General features: G+C 37.7%; 1 protein-coding gene across 22 annotated transcripts in view; it reads left to right on the plus strand.

The window, feature by feature from the left end:
• TCF4 (transcription factor 4) overlaps positions 1-21,889 on the plus strand; it is a 336,615-nt gene that overhangs the window by 185,721 nt on the left and 129,005 nt on the right. For all 22 annotated transcript variants that reach the window (XM_014570220.4, XM_075932639.2, XM_014570224.4 and 19 more), the window contains 2 exons: positions 13,494-13,623; positions 14,056-14,105. In XM_014570220.4, the coding sequence (XP_014425706.1) occupies positions 13,494-13,623; positions 14,056-14,105 (180 nt within the window). The remainder of the gene's footprint in view (positions 1-13,493; positions 13,624-14,055; positions 14,106-21,889) is intronic.

The raw sequence follows: 21,889 nt of genomic DNA on the forward strand, positions 1-21,889 counted from the left end.
TACATTGTTTTTGGTTTGTTCATTTGTTGTTTTAAAGATGGGAAGTTTTCTTAGTCTTAATGTAACTTTTCTTGGGTAAAAATATTGCTAACTCATAATTTCTGAAAAACATTATTTGAATTTGAATTTGTATAAACCTCTTCTGTGTTCTCCTATTCAAAGGGAAAATAATTATATAATTAAAAATGGGAAATCAGCTACTAAACACATTTTTAAGACTGAAGCATGTCAGGATATTTTACCCTGTCAGAAACAAATTGACCCAGTATTCTTGTAGTAACCCCTTTATAGTTAAATGTTTACACAGGGAAGACTGATGTTAATTTTCTTGTTAGGTTAACAGGTCTTTTAAAACTTGCTCTATTTTAGGTTTTGAAGTAATTTGCCAAAGAGAAACATTTTAAGGCAAATAGTGATTAGGACACACTTACTGAATTATAAATGAAAGGGCTCATTTGAACTGGAAAAGTAGTATAGACTGACTTATTATTGCTTGCAATTTTTGTATATTTTACTCTAGAAAATTGAAAAAAAAAGTTTTCTTTCATTGTGCAGTATGAATTTCTGCTCTTCATTAACCCTCATTCTTAACCTCCTATCAGCTCCACTAAGTGACCACATTGCTGATAAGTACCAGATGGATATAGGATCTGATAAACTTTGGAGAGTGAGTGGAATTGGGTATTGCAAATTCAAATATTCTTTAGAAGAATAAGAAAAACAGTAAAACAGGAGGATGCATGAGCCTTTTTGTAGCCATCAGGCCATTCTAATTTATATGCCAACATGCATGATTTTTATTTGACAATTACTCCTGTATATATTATGTGGTAGTTACCGTAGTAACACTTACGTCATATGCCAATGCTCTGATGTAGTGCATGTTTAAAATATAGGAACACTTAATATAACTTAACTTTTTGTATGATTTGCTGTGCTATATTAGGGAGGAGGCACGGAAGTGCCAGTAGGCAGACATTTTCCTTTTTTATATATATATCAAATACAGAGGACACAGAAATGGGAAGACTGTCTCTTAATGATTAATTTTAATTGTTGCATAAAAGAGGTGCATGTTTTATACGCACAAGGGAGAAGTTGTAGAGCAGTTGAATTGGATGATGATGTGGCAGATCTCCATTTTAGCATCACCGGGTTGTAAAAAATGCTTCAGACAAAGCTTAATTATATACAGCTGAACAGCAATCAACATCAGATCCAATATTGACCAGAAGCCAAATTCTCCCCTAATTTATCCCTTTTATAGCCCACATATATGTCAGTGGATTTATGTGGGTGTAAACCAGAGGTGGGCACTAATTTTTGACTGGGGGGCCACTCTAAGATTTTGGAAAGTGGTCGAGGGCTGCACTCTTCCATGATATTAATGGAGGAGATGCAGGGTCTGGGATGTAGGTTAGGTGCAGAGGGGAGATTGGTGTAAGGGTTTTGAATGCATGAGAGAGACTGGAGTCTGGGAGGGAGTTTGGGTGAAGGAGTTGGTTGTGACCTAGCGTAGGGGACTGGAGTGAAGGGATTTGGGATGTGACCTAGGGTAGGAGGATATTGTGATCTGGGACAGAAGTTTGGGGTGCCAGATCTGGGAGGGGTATTGGTGTAAGAGAGAGACAGAGGGTTTGGTTATGTTGAGTAGGAGGCAGAGGGTTGGGGCAGAGAAGGGTTAGGGTGCCAGAAACAAGCTGTGGCCAGGAGACTTACCAGCCAGCAGTCAAACTAGCCTGCCTGCTTGTGGAGCTAAGGCTTGCAGAGCTTAAAACATTTCCCAGCCAGCCAGCCTGCCTGATTGCCTGGCCATGTACTTAGTTGAATAACGGAGCTGAGGTGGGGGGGGGGTATGGTTCTTCTCGGCTGCCTATTATTCAAACAAGCAGCTCCTATTCGCTGGTTTCCAGCCAGAAACCAGCCAATGGGATTGTGCTGGGGGCAGGGCGGCTCCTGAAACTTCCCCTCTCCCCTCCAGTTTTAAAACAGAAACGGAGCCCTGCAGTTGAGTTTCTGCATAGTGCATGCAGCTGTGGGGTAAGCAGGAGAGCCTGCCAGGGGCTCCCCACTGCCTCTGCGGGCCAGATCTGGTGGCTTGGTGGGCCACATCTGGCCTGCAAGCCCTATTTTGCTCAGGCCTGTTATAAACTGAGGGCAAAAATTAGCTCTGTATCACCTATTCTACCCTGGAAAAGGATTCTGTCATTACCCCTCATTTAGTCTTCACATTGATTCTGGTTGAGATATGTATATAAACTGTATCACTTTGGTCTAAGTTTGCTACTATCATATCTCATTAGACAGATTACACGGCACAACTAAAATAAATGGGTACTATTATGTTTGATGGCAGAAAACTGCACCTCTTTTGATTGGCAAACAGAATGGAATTCATCCTGGATGAGATTGCCTGAGTAATGGGCTTTGTGCAGGACTCTAAGGATTTGTCTCCACTACAGAGAAGATCAAAGCTGCCACTTCCAGGTTCAAATCAGCGGTCTAGTGAAGACACGCTAATTTGAACTGAGGGGCACTGCGGCTGATACCGGTAGTCCTGCTTCCAGGAGGAGTAAGGGAAGTTGAAGGAAAAGTGTTCTCCCTTTGGCTTCTTGCAGTGTGTAACGACATCAAAAGGCGAGTTAAGGTACTTTGATTTCAGCTATGCAATTAATGTAGCTGAAACTGCGTATCTTAATTCAACCTTGTCTTGTTGTGTAGACATACCCCATGATCTAGATTCCCAACATCACTCCACCCCCTTTGCTAAACTCTTGTGGCAGCTTTCTTTTTGGTTTATAAAGCCTTCTTTCTTGGCCCTTACCCTGGGAAAGTGGGTAACACAGATCTGGTGTAAAGTTCCATGCTTCCCTGGGTCCAAGTGTAGAAGCCCTTTCTAAGGGTAAATATGTGGCCAGAGCAACACTATACTCTGGAAATCCCTGGATATGAGAAAAGCTCTTTGTGGCTATAGCTGCTAGAGGATGTAAACCAGACATGCCAAACTCGAAGCCCACTGAGGGCCGCACAAACAAAAACTGATAGCTTTCAGGGCCACCAAAGAAAATGTACTTGTATCAGAAAGTCATAATTATTAATTATAGATTATGTTTTAGGTATATTTTATAATTTTTTGGGTCTTGTTTTAATATAATACAGTAATTTGTATAAAATTTTTATTTGCTCATAATTTTTTAAAATTTAAATATGCATTTAAGGTACTTTTTAATTTTGTATATGATATATAACTTGTTTTGTTGAAATAAAAACAAGTATACACCGTGGTTAATCAAATAGAACAGGCTTCTGTGAAAATTTCAGATACTTTATAAGTTTGAGATTTTGCATAAACACAATATTCATGGAATTGCAACAAATTGACATATTGATATAAAATTAATATACATTTTGTGATTTTATTTGGGAATAAATAAATAAAAACCAAAATATTAACAAAATATCCCCCTCCTCTCCCCAGAGCCAGGCACTCCCAGCCGCCCCTCCCCCCAACCTAATGCCTGGGTCCCGGAGCCTTTGCCATCACCACACATTTCTTCCTCAGGCATTGGGGTGGCATGAGAACAGTGGTTAGCTGTGAGCAGGCGCTTGATGCCTGTGTAGAGCGGGTGGCCGGCTGTGAGCATGTGCTGGAGCACCCAGCGCAGAGCGGCCCAGCAAGCCGTGAGCATGTGTTGTGGCGCCATGTGCAGAGCAGCCTAGTTGGCCATGAGCATGTGCTGGGTGCCATGTGCAGAGCAGTCTGGCCAGCCATCAGCAGTCGCTGGAGTGCTGAGTGGCCCGGCCAGTCATGATCAGTCACTGCGGTGCCGTGTGCAGAGCGGCCGGGTGATCTGCACTCGGCCACGTGTTCCAAGCGGCCAGCAGGCTGCACTTTATTCTTTTATAAAAATGTAATGGCTGGCCTCTAAAAATTTTGATCGGGCCGCATGCGGCCCACTAGAGGCCTGTTTGACATGCCTGATGTAAACTGTAATAAGCTGGGTTTGCCACAATGCAACGTGAGGGAGACCCCAGAGTGGTATGTAACTATTTTTATTTTCCTTTTTGACTTTGCCTTGTGAGTGTAGTTTTGCTGGACCAGAAAAACTTAACCTAACAAGAATTACAAAGAGAGTGTCGACAAATCTTGGATGAATTTCTCTGTTCATGTGTCTTCTCTCTCTCTCTCTCTCTCTCTCTCTCTCAGGACAGTTTGCAGTGCGTTTTTCAGGTGTTATCAGTTTTCTTCTGATTTTTGTTTTGTTTGGGTTGTTGTATGTTTGGGGGGGGGAGAGGAAAGGATTTCTTTAAATGTCTCTCAGTCTAGATTGTTTACATATGTCTGAAAGTTTTTTGATAGTAGAAAGATAAGGATCAGATTCCAGTCTGTGAATGAAAACTATATAGCAAAAAGTTAAAAAATGAAGTGGAGAACATTACGGTCCTTCTTAGACCTATGTTAGTAATAAAAAAAAGCTATAGAATTTTCTCGAAGTCTAGAGGGAGGAGGAGGATGGCTGGAATCAATTGTGGGTGTACAGGGAGAAATGTATCTACTAGGTGTAATCAGCTGTCATTGGATGTTGCACAAGGAAGTCAGTGGGGTTACGAATATTGTGAATACTTGATTTGCTCGCCTTCAAAGTTCTGGAAGCTGGACATAGTATCTGATAATATGCAGTATTAGTTAACCTTTTTTAGTGTTGAATACGGTAGGAAGTTGTGTCTCATTCTGACAATAGAAATTCAATAATTTCAACCCTAAGCATTTAAAAAAATCATGAGTCAGTCCTTCCCACCCCAAAATCACAAGACTGCATTAAAAATAATGAGATTTTAAATAATATGATTTTGGAGGAAGTTTATTTTCTTCTCCTTTCTGAGCCTTTTGGTAAAACTTCGGTCACATTTTCCATACTTTCTTCTCTGTAAATGGGAAAGCTACAGATCAATACTACGAAACAAAACAAACAAAAAACGCATTTGGTGATGACCAAACAGCAGGGTATGAATTAATTTAACTCATCATGCCTAAATATGAAGGAAGTGGTAGGAAGGAAGTGAATGAAGATTCAAAAGAAATGAATGTTGATAATTTTTCTGAAATAAAAAGTAAACTTTGTTAAAAGTTGCTAAGTATAAAAATTAAAGAGGAATTTGCTTACCTAAAAAGTATAGAAAAAATAGATTAGGTAAAAAATGCTATTAAATAAAAATTCATCTCTCGAAGAAGACAAGAAGAACAATGAGTTTACCAATTCGGCAAGTGAGACATTTTATGCCATCATCAGTATCTCCATCGTCAGAACGTAGATGCTGTGATATAATTTAAAACTGTATTCCTGTCTGTACATCAGTTTCATTCAAAACATCAGATATTATGTTTCATTTTTGAGACCCCCAAAATGAAAATGATCAATCTATGGTTATTCTGTATAATCAAAAGAAAGGCGGATAATTGATCTTTGAAAGTTTCTAATTTATTTTATCAGAATAACATTATATTTGAATCTCAAAATGCACAAAAAATTTTTTTTTTGAAGAAATGATCAAAGCACTTCCCCCTACTCATATGTTCCACCAGAGAGAAGTAAATGCAGAGATCTCACCCTAAGAAATGCAAGTGAGGAAATAGCGGGGGGAGGGAGGAATGGAATAATTATAAAAAAAAGAACTTATATACACTAACTACCACCTTCGATCTAATCTACATGACTTCAGCTATGCAAGTAGCATAAAAAAAGTCATTGTACTTACTGCGGCATCTGGCGGAGACTGCTCTTCTGTCAATGTCGGCTTCTCTTCTCGTCCTTCTGAAGTAAGGGCATTGATGGGAGAGCGCTCAGAGATTGATTTATTGCATATAAACAGACAGAGAAAATCAGCTGGTGGATCAATTGCTGCAGCATCGATCCCTGGCATAGTGGAGACAAGCTCTCTAAGAATCAACATCAGGGACATTGATGTACAAGGGCCGAGAAATTCTCTTGTAATAGCTACAATATTCCTACAAAGATACAAGCCAATATTTGAAAAAAAATGTAGAATGTTCTATACCATTTAACAATGGAGATAAAATTATAACAAAGAATTAAGGGAGAAAAATATGAGGTGCTTCTCAGGTGTAATTAACCTAACTTCTGGCTAATGAGTGTGCAAGAAACAATATAAACTCTTTGAGAAAAGTCAAAGCATTCAGTGGAAGTTCAACATTTTTCCTCAAATACTTTCAGAGTTATGGTTTGTTATATGAAAAGGAAAATGGACATCTCTGCTTCACAAATACATTTGGTGGAATTCAATAAATTGGTTCTATATTTGCCTATTCAGCCACCATGAGTATGTTGATATTTGCACTAAGCATGAGGACTTTTGATAAAAACATAGCATGCATATTTTACACAACAGAGAGCTCTACAAAGAGGTGCTAAACTTTCAAAAGTCATTGAAGAAGCTTTTGAAGGGACTTGGCAGATTATGGGTAGATGACACCGTCAGCGTCTCAGTGGAAATCTGGTTTAATAATATAATTAACAAAGAACTGAAACCACAGAGGGAGATAACTGAGAAACAATTCAGAGAATGTATGGAATGCCTTTATAGCTTAGCCAACACAATTGTTACCAAATCAAAAGTTCATAAATATAGTTCAGAACAGGAAGAAGAGGCAGAACCCTGGATGATGAAACAATTTGGAGCTCTCTTCCTCCACCATTTAAAATGTACGATTCAGATTTTTATCCCAGAGCTACATATGGGAAAGTGATTGGGCTACAGTTTATCTCAAAATGCTAGAATGCTGTGGAAATAAAATCACAGAAGATGAGACAGAGATCAACACTCCTATTCAACCAGCGTGTGGTTTTGACACATTCAGGTTGACTAGGTTGCAAGTTTGTAACAAACAAAATCTCAGAATTTCAAAGGTGTTTGGGCATGATTGCAATCAGCTTAACCGATTTAAAAGATTTAGGCACTTAGGAGACAAATTCCATTGATTGAGATTGTGGGGTGGGAAAGTTCTGAAAACTAATTTTTTCATGTAAAGGAGAATCACAGCACTGTTCTCTCCTTGCTTTTGGTTCCCTGAAAATTCATAATTAAACATAATATACTGCCTCATGGTGTATAAGCAATCTATAGCAATTAGATTGTTCTCTGTCCGTTATTGTGTGCATAATAATGTTCTTTGTGGTGCATCTACAAGGAGCTGAGCCTTTCTCCTTCAGGGATCAAGTCACATGGAAAAGTGTATGGAGGAGGTGTGGCTATGATCTTGTGCTACTTGGCCTCGCTGGCTGGCAAAGTGGGATTAGTACAGTAGTGGAGGCAGCACTTCAGAACGTGCAAATTGAGTCCATAGTCTAAAGTAAGAATGTGACAAAGGGCAAACAAGGTGAAAGTACAAACTTTCATTTCCTCCTAAACCTAGGCAGATCGATCACTCTTCCTAAAGGCTTTTACATCACAGTGTGTGGAAAGGGTTATGAAAAAATAGTAAGTTTTCTTTCTACAGGAAGAAAGTGATTTCCTCTAATTCTTATAATATATATGATGAAATGAACTTATTAGTTTAAAGTGATGCATGATTTGCAAGCATTATAATGAAGTAAGTGTGTGTGTGTGTGTGTGTGTGTGTGTGTGTGTGTGTGTGTGTGTGTGTGTGTGTATTATCTACTATGTATTTAAGAGTGTGTGGCTGCGTCTAGACTGGCAAGCTTTTCCGCCAAAGCAAGTGCTTTTGCGGAAAAACTTGCCAGCTGTCTACACTGGCCGCTTGAATTTCTGCAAAAACACTGACGATCTCATGTAAGATTCTCAGTGTTCTTGCGGAAACACTATGCTGCTCCCGTTCGGGCAAAAGCCCTCTTGCGCAAATGCTTTTGCGCAAGAGGGCCAGTGTAGACAACATGGTATAGTTTTGCGCAAAAAAGCCCCGATCGCGAAAATGGTGATCGGGGCTTTCTTACGCAAAACCGTGTCTAGACTGGCATGGATGCTTTTCCGCAAAAAGTGCTTTTGCGGAAAAGCGTCCGTGCCAATCTAGACTCTTTTCCGCAAATGCTTTTAACGGAAAAACTTTTCCGTTATAAGCATTTGTGGAAAATCATGCCAGTCTAGACGTAGCCTGTGTGTGTTTCTGTACAAGAACAAACGGTATACAGCTGATATACAGCTTCCTCTTGTTATTACGTAAAGCAAAGTAAGGATTTGGCTCTGCCAGGAAAATGGGATGTGCTGGGAATGGGATATGGGATGGAAAGCAGGGTCAGTTATTCTGCATAATGATCACAGGGGGGCAGCAAGGGGCCAGTGATGGGGACCTGTACAGATATAACTTCATTGCGGGAGCAGAGGGTAGGAGTGGAGAACAGGACAGCGATCTACTATATATTGCAGAGAGTGTCTGTCTGTCCATCCTCCAGCTGGGCATGCATGCTGTGCCTGCTGGTGCTGCAGCGGCCATAGAATGGCACTACGCATCTGGCCTCAAGCTGCTGCGGTAAAGCGTATGAAGCATGTACATTTTCATTTTATTTTCCACAAAACAAAAGTTAATGCCAGGTAAATCTTCTAGTGCGTGCACACACACATACGCGCGCGCACACACACACACACACACACACACACACACACACACACACACACACACACCAGTAGTAGTTCAGCATTTTATACTCACAGTAAGCTCAGCCTTCAGCCTTGTTTATCTGGACAAAGTCAGTTTGCTACACAGATTTGTCTGTGTTTCCCTTCTTGTCATATGCATCGGCAAGGAGAGGCAAGCCAGAAGCTGCTTGGAAGAGGAGGTCCCATACTATTGTATAAGGTTTCTTGGTGATCTACAAGAAATGCTTAGGAGGGTCCTATGGGCCCAGGGTTCCATTGAAGCTAAACACTGCTCTGAACTCCTCTTCGCCGCCCATTCCCAGCTACAATAATATTTTTCACAAAGCTTTCCGTGCTGCAGAGATAGTTCTTTATGCTCTGTGTGGGAATACCTGTTGTGCTGCTCAGAACAGAATTGCATAATGCATTTGATCTCTGCACTATGCTTATTTTCCTGAAGAGCATAACATACTGAATTCCTATCCCCATCTCTTTGTTGGCCAACCGACAGGATCCTAAGTGCCACATGGCAGCACCATAAGTAGTGCGGAGGTTCTTGTGCAACCACATGACAAGAAAGAATGCTACAGTGCCGTCACCTTTCCCCTCCACGCAATCCCTCCTGATGCTTCTTTGAACCCATAGGCCCTTTTGCTTCCTGTGGGAATATGTGGGCCCCAGTCACTATACATCATGTAGGTTTGTGATCGTAGAATAGAATTGCAGCTGTGCAAGCACTAGAATGCTCCAACATGGATTCAACACTCAAGCATTTGGCAATAGTTCAGAAAAGGAGCTTAATCTGGTTTCATTGAAAACTGTTTTTCTTTGTTCTAAAACATCCCCCCATGATGTCGTCGTGTTTGATATCTGGTCATCATGTAATGGGGAATGAAAAAAACAGAATCCATGGTAAATCCAGCAAAGTACCTTTTTGTACATATTTCCTCCTAACCTGTGGAGGGTTTTCTCCTCCACCCCACACCCAGATTACAACATTCAAGGTCATTTTCCTTTCATCTGAATCAATTATATACTAATAGAAGGCAGCACTCATCCTATTCTAATCTCACTCATATCTATAATTAAGGGGTAAAAATAATAGTTACAGAAATCTACTTTTCACTCATATTTTAAAAAATGATTGAAGTGTAACAATTACTTGGTTGCAAAAATCATTTTGATTTAAAAAGCAAAGTTTCAGATTTTGATGAAAACAGTCCAGTTTTTTTTTGTTTTAAACTACCACTCAGGTATTAATCATTTTGATAAATACAGTGGGGTGGTTTGGTTTTTTTTTAAATAACCCTCAATATGTGGTTTCATTTACTGAATTAAGTGAAGGTTTCCCGGCTAAAATTAAAAGAAGACAGGGTTGAGGGTGTGTTAGAAACAGAGACTGAGTTCCAGGTAACTAACTAACAAATAAACAAACACAAACAAACAAACAAAGCATCCAAATTGACAAAAAACTGCTGGATGTCTGAATCTGGTAATGGATCTTGCTGTGTTGAGATTGCTTTTCTTCTCTGATTTGTTTTTTAACTCAAACTTTGAAATCTGACTGGAAAATTCTTACGTTATGTTCTTTGTCTTTGAGAATACAATGTACACTACAAACTATACAGTACAGAGGGCTGGGATTTGCACAGAGTATGCTAAATTGCAAGAATATGTCTGTAAGGTTTATATAGTTTAGCTTCAAAATATGCAACATCTTGTTTCCTGTGTTTCCTGGGTAGCATGCTGGTGGGACACAAAGATAACATCAGAACATTAGATTGCGCTAAATGAAAAACATGCAACCATTTTAACCCTGTCTAAAATGAGGAGAGGAGTTTAGCAGATATAACATTTAACTTGCAAGGCATCATTTCTTAATGGCAAATACGTATTTCAGACGTCTAATAATTCATACACTTTAAGATCAAATATGGACAAAGAGCCTTAAATGCTATGTAATCTCTGGTGTCACGGGTTTGTAAACATTTTATCTTTTCTATTTGTTGCAGGCCATTAATAATGCGGCATGTAGGCTGAACAATAATAAATGCCCATTGTGCTACTTGCTACCTGCATCACAGAATAAGTACATATACATATACATAATTTATCTCAGTTTTCCAAGGGGGAGTATTTAGGGAGGGCTCCTTAATTGGACAGAAATACATGGTTTTGTTGCCTTGAAGAATGACTTTGTTGTCCCAGTGAACAACGAAGGTTTAAAAAAAGAAGAATTTGGTCTTTGTGATTATGATAAAAGTTTATTAAGAGACAGCAATGCTTTTTCAGCAAATACTGAAATTACAGTAAAATATGTAGGATTAATTGTGACCATGTGTACATGCAAAGGTAATGCACATTAATATATCAAGAATATATACATCGACTCCTTGAACGAACAAACCGTACAAGGAAGCAAAATGGTATCATAATGTTGGAAGTCCTTTCTTGCAGTCTTTCTTAAATTTTTGCATATTTCCGTTCACAAGTGTCCAAAGTACCAGAATGTTGCTTTATATGTAATCGACATATTATTATCTAACTTTGTAGATTTATGTCATCAAGCGTTTGTTATCAAGGAATTAGTAATTATTATAAAAAAAACCCCTAGAGACAAAGAAAATTAAGCAATAGCTAAACAAAAAACATGGGATGCTTTTAAGATTCTTATCATGCTTATTTCCAGTATTGTTGTCTGTTTTTTTCTGTGTAGAAATCACAGTTTTTCCAGGCATTTAATGAATAGAACAACAAAATGTGTGGAAAATTATATTAAATTAACCAAGATTCATGTTATTTGTACAAGAATGTAAACTCCATTTCTATGTATATTTAAAAAAATCATATTACACCAAGTAGGATGGATGTAGAGAGCTAAATCTTTAAGACCACTAGACATATGATTAGTCCAGGTACAGATGAACTGGTCTGTCTTTATGTGAAAAATGTATGTTTGATAAAAATATATATATATGGTTGAGTAGGATTTTTGTGGCTAGCAGGCTTTCATACATTGAATGAATTATTCAATAAAAGACATTCAATAAAATTATGTTTATTTCAATAGTATATTCAGAATGAGTTGATAACTTTTTCAGGGAGTTTTGTATGTATTTCTTTGCCATTATGTGACTCACTTGCAAATATTGTTACTGCAGGTGTATATTAAAAAGAACATAGTCACCACAGGTGTATATTAAATATTTGCTAAATTTAAAGATATTAGCAACAAGAAAGTTGTGACTAACATTCTCACATTTTTAAAATCCGTGAAAATAAAATTACACCCTTTTGGAATTTCTATAAAGCCAAATGCTAGACAGCACATTATGTAAAAAGCCCTAAAAGAGAATCAATCAAGGATTACTTTTTGTTGATAACCTATTAGTTATTTACACATTGCTTATCTGGAATAAAAGTAAGATAGTTTTATAGAATCAAAAGTTAGCTTTGGATGTTTCTAGAAGTATAGTCAGTGAATAAGAATGTTTTAATTTCTGATTTTCCAGCTCATGGGTCATATTTGACCAACTGCTTTCATTAGAAGACATGCCACTTTGTTGAGCTATTTAGGAATGAAAAAGACTGTCTTAATTTAAAACAAGGAGCCTTTGTTTTAGTTGGTGACTGCCTTGTGAAATTTTTCAGTTCTCAGCGGGTTAACCAGGGAACAGGGGCAGAGTCATAATTGGCCTATTTAGAGTATTTTGCATGTGAATAGTGTGTTAGTGAAGCATTACTAAGTCTGTTGTGAGTGACATGGTGATTAGAATTTAGATTAGGGAAAACACATTCTGTACTTTATCAAGTACAGTAATTAGTTCAGTCAGTAAAAGTTGATTACAAGTAACGATAAAGTTAGATTTTTGGTACTTAATTTTAAAATTTCTTTATTAAATGGTAAATTTGTTCTTAATATAAATGGTAGTATCTACACCTGTTTTATTGCATATCAGAATAATTAAAAGAACAATGTGTTCAATGCAGAGTATAATCAGGGGATTTATATATTATGGGTAAGTTTCAATGTAGCTTATAGCAAATAGAGTCTTACTCTTAGAAAATTGTTCTTCTTTCATACTCTCTTACAGATTAAAATTTTTCTTTTATTGTGGTCAGATACTGTTTCCTGCTTTTTCATAGAAACCAAGAGTCCTTTCATGACTAAATTTTGCATTTGTGGGTGTGCATCTTTGTTAGTTATAATTCAAACATAAACTGGATATACTTAAAAGTCTTTTGCTGCTGTTGCTCTCCAATAGTCTTAGATGTTTTGGGGTTTTTTTTTCAATAACTTAGCATATTAACCAGGATTTTCAGTGCTGTATAATTGTATTTTCACATCTTAATCAAATATTATGTACTTGGCGTGTGTATTTTGTATGATACCTACTTTGTATATTTCATTTAGGACACAAAAATCTTTTCTATATGCAGATAGTTAGTGTAGCTATTTCATTATACATTGAACCACAATATTAGGAATGGGATAAAGGCTTGTGGTTACCAAAAGTATGTATACAGACACATTTTGTTTGCTGTGAAGAAAATAAATAGTACTCAAATATACTTCTTCAATGTGGCTTCAAAAGTTGATGCTAAACAATGATTGTATTTGCATAAAAGGCGTAAGTCTCCTTTAATTGTAAGAAATGTTAGGATTTTTTTTAAAAATCTACTCTATAAAGCATCCATAGCAAAGGGAAAGACCCTAAACTGGAAATGTTTAGTACTGTGTACTTCAAATCGTGGAGGCTCTAAAATAGTATTTTAGTTTGCCTTATGCAGGTTTTTTACAGTGTTATTTTAAGCATTAAGAAATGGTTAATCGCAGAGAGAGAGAGAGAGATTTCACAATATGTATTTTTAAAATCTTTTAGCAAAGTCTCCTTGGAGGTGACATGGATATTGGCAACCCAGGAGCTCTTTCACCCACGAAACCTGGCTCTCAGTACTATCAGTATTCTAGCAATAACCCCCGAAGGAGGCCTCTTCACAGTACCTCTATGGGTGAGTTATTTTGTCTTGAAGTTTTTCTTTCCATTTAAAAATAACAAATGAAGTTGCATTTTATTGAACAATATTTTATAGTAAAAGTAAGCGACAGAGCATGCTTCTAATTCCGGCTGGCAATACAAGTAGGTTTTTTAATGTTAGCTGATTCTTTGCTTTCCCTTGGTTGCACACACACAAGCATCCTTTTTAATAACAAAACCATGTAAAGAGGGAGCAAATTATCTAAAGCTCCAAATCTTCACATTCACTGTTTTCCTCAACTTTACATAACCAGTCTTCCTGATCTGAATAAGTAGCAATAGTATGCATTTTATTTTACTAAAATGCTAAAAGTCTAGACTAAAGCTGTAAGAAATATAAGGAAGGTGGTTGTTCAGCAAATTTCAAAGTAAACACCTCTTACAGTGGCATTCTATCTTTTTGCAGAAGTACAAACAAAGAAAGTTCGAAAAGTTCCACCAGGTTTACCATCATCAGTAAGTATTGCTTGCCTGCTAAGCTTTTTTGTGTTTTCTTTTGCTTTATTTGATCTAAAAGATTACAAATGAACCCAATTCCAAGTGGATAGAGTTATCAATAAAGACTGTAGACAAGGTAAGGATAATCAAAGTTTGGTCAAGTGACAAGATTTTTAGACGTGATTAATTACACCACGAGGACAAATGTGTCTTGGTCATGTTGATTTTCAGCCAAAGAGAGCTCTGGAAAGATGCCTCAGGTTTGGGTAGTTTTACCTGTACATGGCTCTGGATAGAATGAGCATTAGTTTCACGTGTTGGTTAACTTCTTTGTCAGTATTATGATGATTTATGGATTTGCATGTTAAAAGAGATTTGTGGAAAGGATTTATGAGAAATTTACATGGGTCTAAGCCCAGAATACAGGGAGAACATCTTTATTTTCTGAGATACCTGAATTAGAGCTATAAAAGTAACTGCATCAGTTGCTGTCTGCATGTGTGATACCAGGTGTCAACCAGTGGAATCCAGCTGTTGCCAAAAGAATTATGGGTTATTTAATAAATAAAGATATAGTCAATAATTACCCAGTTTGCCACTCTTCCCCTGCTCCAAATATGATATATACTTGTAGAAAATAGCTTTGATTAATTTTTTGTGGGAAGAAGTATTGATACTATCTCAACTAAATAAATATATTTTTTTCAAATCTTACCTTTAAATGTGTCTCATAGGCAGTTAAAATCAGCTGTACGTAATCCTTTATATGAGATCCAAATAGCTTTTAATTTGATTTTTCTGTTCTACCAACATTTGATAGATTTCTTCTTCGCTTTCTTTTTATTTTTACCAAGGAAGCTTAACAAGTGTATGTTATAGTTTGTAAAAATATTTATCTGAATGTAATGTATTGTAAATTTATAAATAGCCTTAATAGAGATGATACAGTATTACAGTAAGTATAGTTTCTAAGTTTTAGTGTGACTAAGAATGACATTCTTTTCTGCACCTTCCTATTAGATTTCCTTATGCTGCACTATTATATATATATATGTAGCTGTAACATTACATTTGTGCTAAAAACATATTGGACAGTTTTTCAAATCAATAGATATAATCAAATATCTTTTACATGGAAATATGGACAACTTTTCCACGTGTGATAATCATATTTGCATGACCTGTAAATGTGTGTATTAGGAAGAGTAAAGTGGTAATCAGTCTAGTAGAATATATGAACAAATTAACATGAGATGGATTTTTTTTTGGTGTAAACCCAATTAAAATTGAAGTTTACAAACTAGCGTATTTTAAAGAGGCTCATTTACTCCTCTGAATGAGAGACTGTAGTCTCATCTTATAAAGGTGAAAAGGATAGGCATATGTATATCACTAATCAAATGGGAGTGGTGCAGGAGCTGAGGTAATAACATCTTTCACTGGACCCAATTCTGGTAGTGAGAGAGACAAGCTTAGAAGGGCTCTGTGTAAATCTGAAAGCGTCTCTCTTTTGCCAACAGTAGTTGGTGCAATAAAACATAATACCTCCCACTTTGTCTTTCTAATATCCCGGGACCAACATGGCTAGAATGCTACATACAGTTCATTTAAATGTGCCAATTACTGTGTTTTTTGTGATATTGGATATATATTAATATGTATTTTTTTATTGTTGAAATATGGTAATTGTGAAAACAGAAGTTTTTAGTAAAAGACTTTTTTTTAAGCTAAAAAGGCACCATACCTATTTTTAAACTTTACTTAGCTACGTGTTTTTACGGTCTCTTTACAGAAATACTTAATAGCCCCCCAAAGGTTTTTATGAGTGCTTTTATGCTTGAAGTTAGCTGTGGATTTAATTTAGATGAAACTTTAGCTTTTAATAGCTTATATGACAACTTCAGATGATATATTCCTCACAGCTGTTTACATTTTGAAGCAAGCCAGTACATAATATGGATAATATTAAATACAGTAGAATGTACTGTTGAATATTCTGGAATGGCAGAATAGCATTGTGCTATAAAAGCCACATATGTGCCGCAAGGCACAGATCCTTAAGGAAGCAGTGCTGTTTTCTATCTGATATTTAAAATTAATTATTAGCTTTTACCAGGATTTGGAATTTTACCGATTTTTTTTTCTGATACAGTCTATTTGTGTGCTATAATGCATGTTTCCTATTTCCTTAATCATTGTCATACAATGATTTTCCATAATTTCTTAAGAATTAAAAATATTTCCCTGTAGACAGCTGACCACATTAGGACAAACACTCTTACTGTTGTATATTTGTTATAAGGAAAGAGTTTTGTTATGATGGTGTCTGTGGTCTAGTCCTATTGTGTAAATAAGGTTGGTAGGTGTTTCTGGTAGGAATTTCTACCTTCACCTATAAGTCTGTAGTGAAGTTTGCTTCGAGCAGATTCTGAATTCACATGAACCAAAAGCATTTTGACTTTTTTGCACAATGTTATCAGACCTCTTCCTTGTTTACAGATTTCTTTTTAAACAAATCTATTTTACATCTATTGAATTAATTAACTTTTTAAGCACTTATCAAATTTGTTTTTTTAAACAAAATTTGTAGACCAAATAATTCTTAAGGCAAATTGTACTCTTTGAATTTTTGAAATTTGAAATTGTCTTTCCCTACATATACAGTAAATAAAACCAAATCCATAAATACTCACTTATTTTTCCCAAATACTTTCATTGTATTGTTTGTTACCTAATCAGAAAATGTGATAAATTAAATGTAAATATCCAGTGACAAGAATATAACAAAGATTCTTAGAGATGCATAGAATATGTGTATTTGTATAAATATAACTTTGGCTTTGTGATATACCTTAATATGTAACATGAGAAATCATTTGCAAACTTCATAGATTTAGATTGTACCATTGTTATCTCTAAAACAATAAAGCATCTTTTAAAAGGATCAGAGTATGTATATATATGTGTGTGTATATACATATATATTGATATATCTTGCAACATGTAGACTAAATTGACTAAATAGATAGCATTGGGCTTAGCTGATAGGATAAAAATATTATTTTTCTTTCTATTAAATTATTTGCATTAAATTGGTCTCAATATTATTTATACAATGGTTTATAAAGGATTTTGAGGAGCAGTGTCTGCTGGTTGAATATGTAAATGCTCTTATACAGTTGTAAAAAATATGTTGTCTCTTGCTTTTACAAAAAATGATGGCTGATTTTGAAAGCAAAGACAATTAAACAGTAAAAATAATCAGAGGTCAAATAATATCAGGGTCTGAGTTAAACAGAAAGTCAGCAAGTTCAGAGTTAAGGCTGAAATGTCATCTTTGAAAATTCACTCTATTGTGACAAGGTGCATTCCAAACAGTGCATGATCTGCCTCGTCTTTATTCAGAAACACTGCAATGACTGTGGGGGAAAGAAAACATAAGTCTGGCCTACACAGCAATCTCCAATCTGGCTGGCTGGCTGGCTGAATGAATGAGTGAATGCATGAATGAATGACACTTTTCATCTTATGATCTCAAAGCACTTTATTAGCACTTTTCCTTCTATAGTGCAGCCACTGTTGGGGGCTGTACATACCTTTTGTTACAAGAAGACGACAAACTTTTAACTTGGAGTAGAATAACACGTTTGAACCCAAAGTAGTGGATTTAAATAAGGATATAAGTCTCAGAACATTATTTCATACCAACAGATTCTGTACTTATATGTTACCTAATGAGTCTTCCTAGGTAAATCTGTGTGCGGTTTCATAGAGCATGTACAAAATATCTTTCCCCAACACAATCACATTGCCTTTTTTGGTTTCTTCTGTTTTCATCGTTTCAGGAACTCATGCCAGTTTCAAATTTCAAATCTGGATTTGTTTTTTACATGTTTATAAGAACATAAGAACGGCCGTACTGGGTCAGACCAAAGGTCCATCTAGCCCAGTATCCTGTCTACCGACAGTGGCCAGCACCAGGTACCCCAGAGAGGGTGGACCGAAGACAATGATCAAGCGATTCGTATCCTGCCATCCCTCTCCAGCCTCTGACAAACAGAGGCCAAGGACACCAAGGATCCCCTGGCTAATAGCCTTTTATGGACCTAACCTCCATGAAATTATCTAGCTTCTCTTTAAACTCTATGATAGTCCTAGCCTTCACAGCCTCCTCTGGCAAGGAGTTCCACAGGTTGACTACACGCTGTGTAAAGAAGAACGTTCTTTTATTAGTTTTAAACCTGCTACCCATTAATTTCATTTGGTGTCCTCTAGTTCTTCTATTTAGGGAACTAATAAATAACTTTTCTTTATTTCCCTCTCCACACCACTCATGATTTTATAGACCTCTATCATATCCTCCCTCAGTCTCCTCTTTTCTAAACTGAAAAGTCCCAGTTGCTTTAACCTCTCCTCATATGGGACCCGTTCCAAACCCCTAATCATTTTAATTGCCCTTTTCTGAACCCTTTCCAAGGCCAAAATATCTTTTTTGAGGTGAGGAGGCCACATCTGTACACAGTATTCAAGATGTGGGCGTACCATAGTTTTATACAGGGGCAGTAAGATATTCTGGGTCTTATTTTCTATCCCTTTCTTAATAATTCCTAGCATCCTATTTGCCTTTTTGACCGCCGCTGCACACTGTGTGGAAGTTTTCAGAGAACTGTCCACGATAACTCCAAGATCTCTTTCCTGATTTGTCATAGCCAAATTAGCCCCTATCATACTGTACGTATAGTTGGGGTTATTTTTCCCGATGTGCATTACTTTACACTTATCCACATTAAATTTCATTTGCCAATTTGTTGCCCAATCACTCAGTTTGGTGAGATCTTCTTGGAGTCCCTCACAGTCTGCTTCTGTCTTGACTATCCTAAACAGTTTGGTATCATCTGCAAACTTTACTACCTCACTCCTTACCCCTTTCTCCAAATCATTTATGAATAAGTTGAAAAGGATTGGTCCCAGGACTGACCCTTGGGGTACACCACTAGTCACCCCTCTCCAATCTGAAAATTTACCATTTATTCCTACCCTTTGTTTCCTGTCTTTTAACCAGTTCTCAATCCAAGGAAGGACCTTCCCTCTTTTCCCATGGCCATGTAATTTACACAAGAGCCTTTGGTGAGGGAGCTTGTCAAAGGCTCTCTGAAAATCCAAGTATACTATATCTACTGGATCCCCCTTGTCCGCATGTTTGTTAACCCCTTCAAAGAACTCTAACAGATTAGTAAGACAGGATTTCCCTTTAAAGAAACCATGTTGACTTTTGTCCAATAAATTATGTTCTTCTACATGCTTCACAATTTTATTCTTTACTATTGTTTCGACTAATTTGCCCGGTACTGAAGTTAGGCTTACCAGTCTGTAATTGCCAGGATCGCCTCTAGAGCCCTTTTTAAATATTGGTGTCATGTTGGCTACCTTCCAGTCATCAGGTACGGAAGCTGATTTAAAGGATAGGTATCCTCTAAAAGGTATCCTCTAAAAGGATAGCTCGAGCATCTAGGGGACCCACAGATTTTTTAGCAGGCTTCCTGCTTCTAATGTACTTAAAAAACATTTTGTTATTTCTTTTTGAGTTTTTGGCTAGCTGTTCCTCAAAATCTTTTTTTGCTTTTCTTATTACATTTTTACACTTGATTTGACAGTGTTTATGTTCCTTTCTATTTATCTCACTAGGATTGGACTTCCACTTCTTAAAAGATACCTTTTTGTCCCTCACTGCTTCTTTTACATGGTGGTTAAGCCACGGTGACTCTTTTTTAGGTCTCTTGCTATGTTTTTTAATTTGGGGTATACATTTAAGTTGGGCCTCTATTATGGTGTCTTTAAAAAGTTTCCATGAAGCTTTCAGGGATTTGGCTCTAGTCACTGTGCCTTTTAATTTCTGTTTAACTAACCTCCTCATTTTTGTGTAATTCCCCTTTTTGAAATTAAATGCCAGGGTGCTGGACTGCTGAGGTGTTCTTCCCACCACAGGAATGTTGAATGTTGTTATATTATGGTCACTATTCCCAAGCGGTCCGGTAATGGTTATATCCTGGACCTGATCCTGCACTCCACTCAGGACTAAATCGAGAATTGCCCCTCCCCTTGTGGGTTCCTGCACTAGCTGCTCCAAGAAGCAGTCATTTAAGCCATTGAGAAATTTTCTCTCTGCTTCTCTTCCTGAGGTGACATGTATCTAGTCAATATGGGGGTAATTAAAATCCCCTATTATTATAGAGTTCTTTATTTTGGTAGCCTCTCTAATCTCCCTCAGTATTTCAATGTCAGTATCGCTGTCCTGGTCAGGTGGTCGGTAATATATCCCTACTGCTAATTTCTTATTATTGGAGCATGGAATTACTATCCATAGTGATTCTATTGAACATGTTGATTCACTTAATATTTTTAGTTCATTTGATTCTACATTATCTTTCACATACAGTGCCACTCTGCCACCCACCCGGCCTGCTCTATCCTTTCTATATATTTTATATCCCGGTATGATTGTGTCCCACAGATTTTCCTCATTCCACCAGGTTTCAGTGATGCCTATTATGTCAATCTCCTCATTTAATATGAGGTATTCTAGTTCACCCATCTTATTAGTCAGACTCCTAGCATTTGTGTACAAGCACTTTAGAAATTTACCACTGGTTATTTGTCTGCCCTTCCCTGATGCATTGGATTCCTTTGTATGCGGTTGTTTGTCTGCTCTGGCCCATGGTTTGCCCTCTTCCCTCCTCTCTTTCTGACTACAGCTTAGAGAATCTCTACCAATGGATTCTCCTCTAGGAGAAGTCTCCTTCTGATTTACGTGCATCTCTGCACCAATTGGCTTTCCCCCATCTCTTAGTTTAAAAACTGCTCTACGGCCTTTTTAATGTTTAGTGCCAGCAGTCTGGTTCCACCCTGGTTTAGGTGGAGCCCATCCTTCCTGTATAGGCTCCCCCTCTCCCAAAAGTGTCCCCAGTTCCTAATAAATCCAAACCCCTCTTCCCTACACCATCTCATCCACACATTGAGACTCTGAAGTTCTGCCTGCCTACCTGGCCCTGCGCGTGGAACTGGAAGCATTTCCGAGAATGCCACCATAGAGGTCCTGGATTTCAGTCTCTTTCCTAGCAGCCTAAATTTGGCCTCCAGGACATCTCTCCTACCCTTCCCTACGTCATTGGTACCTACATGTACCACGACCACCGGCTCCTCCCCAGCACTACTCAGTCTATCTAGATGCCTCAAGAGATCCGCAACCTTCGCACCAGGCAGGCAAGTGACCATGCGGTTCTCCCAGTCATCACAAACCCAACTATCTATGTTTCTAACGATCGAATCACCCACTACTAACACCTGCCTCTTCCTAACTGGCATTCCCTCCCCCTCAGAGGTATCCTCAGTGCGAGAGGATACCGCAACATCCTCTGGGAGGAGGGTCCCAACTTGGATGGTTTCCCTCTGCTCCCATTAAATGCTCTGTTCCCTTGAGACTTTCATCCTCCTTAAGAGCACTGGGGCTCTCAGACTGGAGGTGGGACAGTACTACCGTGTCCCAGAAAGTCTAATCAACATAGCTTTTTACCTCCCTTAGCTCCTCTAGTTCAGTCACCCTGTCCTCCAAAGCCCGAACTTGGTCTCTGAGGGTCAGGAGCTCCTTGCAACGGGTGCACACATACGCCACCCGCCCACAGGGCAAGTAATCATACATGTTACACTCGACGCATATCGGTAATTAGGAGATCTAGATTCTGTACCTCTCACTGCTTGGAAGGATGTATTAATTTGGGCATGTCACAATCTTTTTGTGCCTCTGT

Source organism: Pelodiscus sinensis, chromosome 6 (assembly GCF_052426305.1).
Source record: "Pelodiscus sinensis isolate ZL-2025 chromosome 6, ASM5242630v1, whole genome shotgun sequence".
In the NCBI taxonomy this organism is placed as follows: domain Eukaryota; kingdom Metazoa; phylum Chordata; order Testudines; family Trionychidae; genus Pelodiscus; species Pelodiscus sinensis.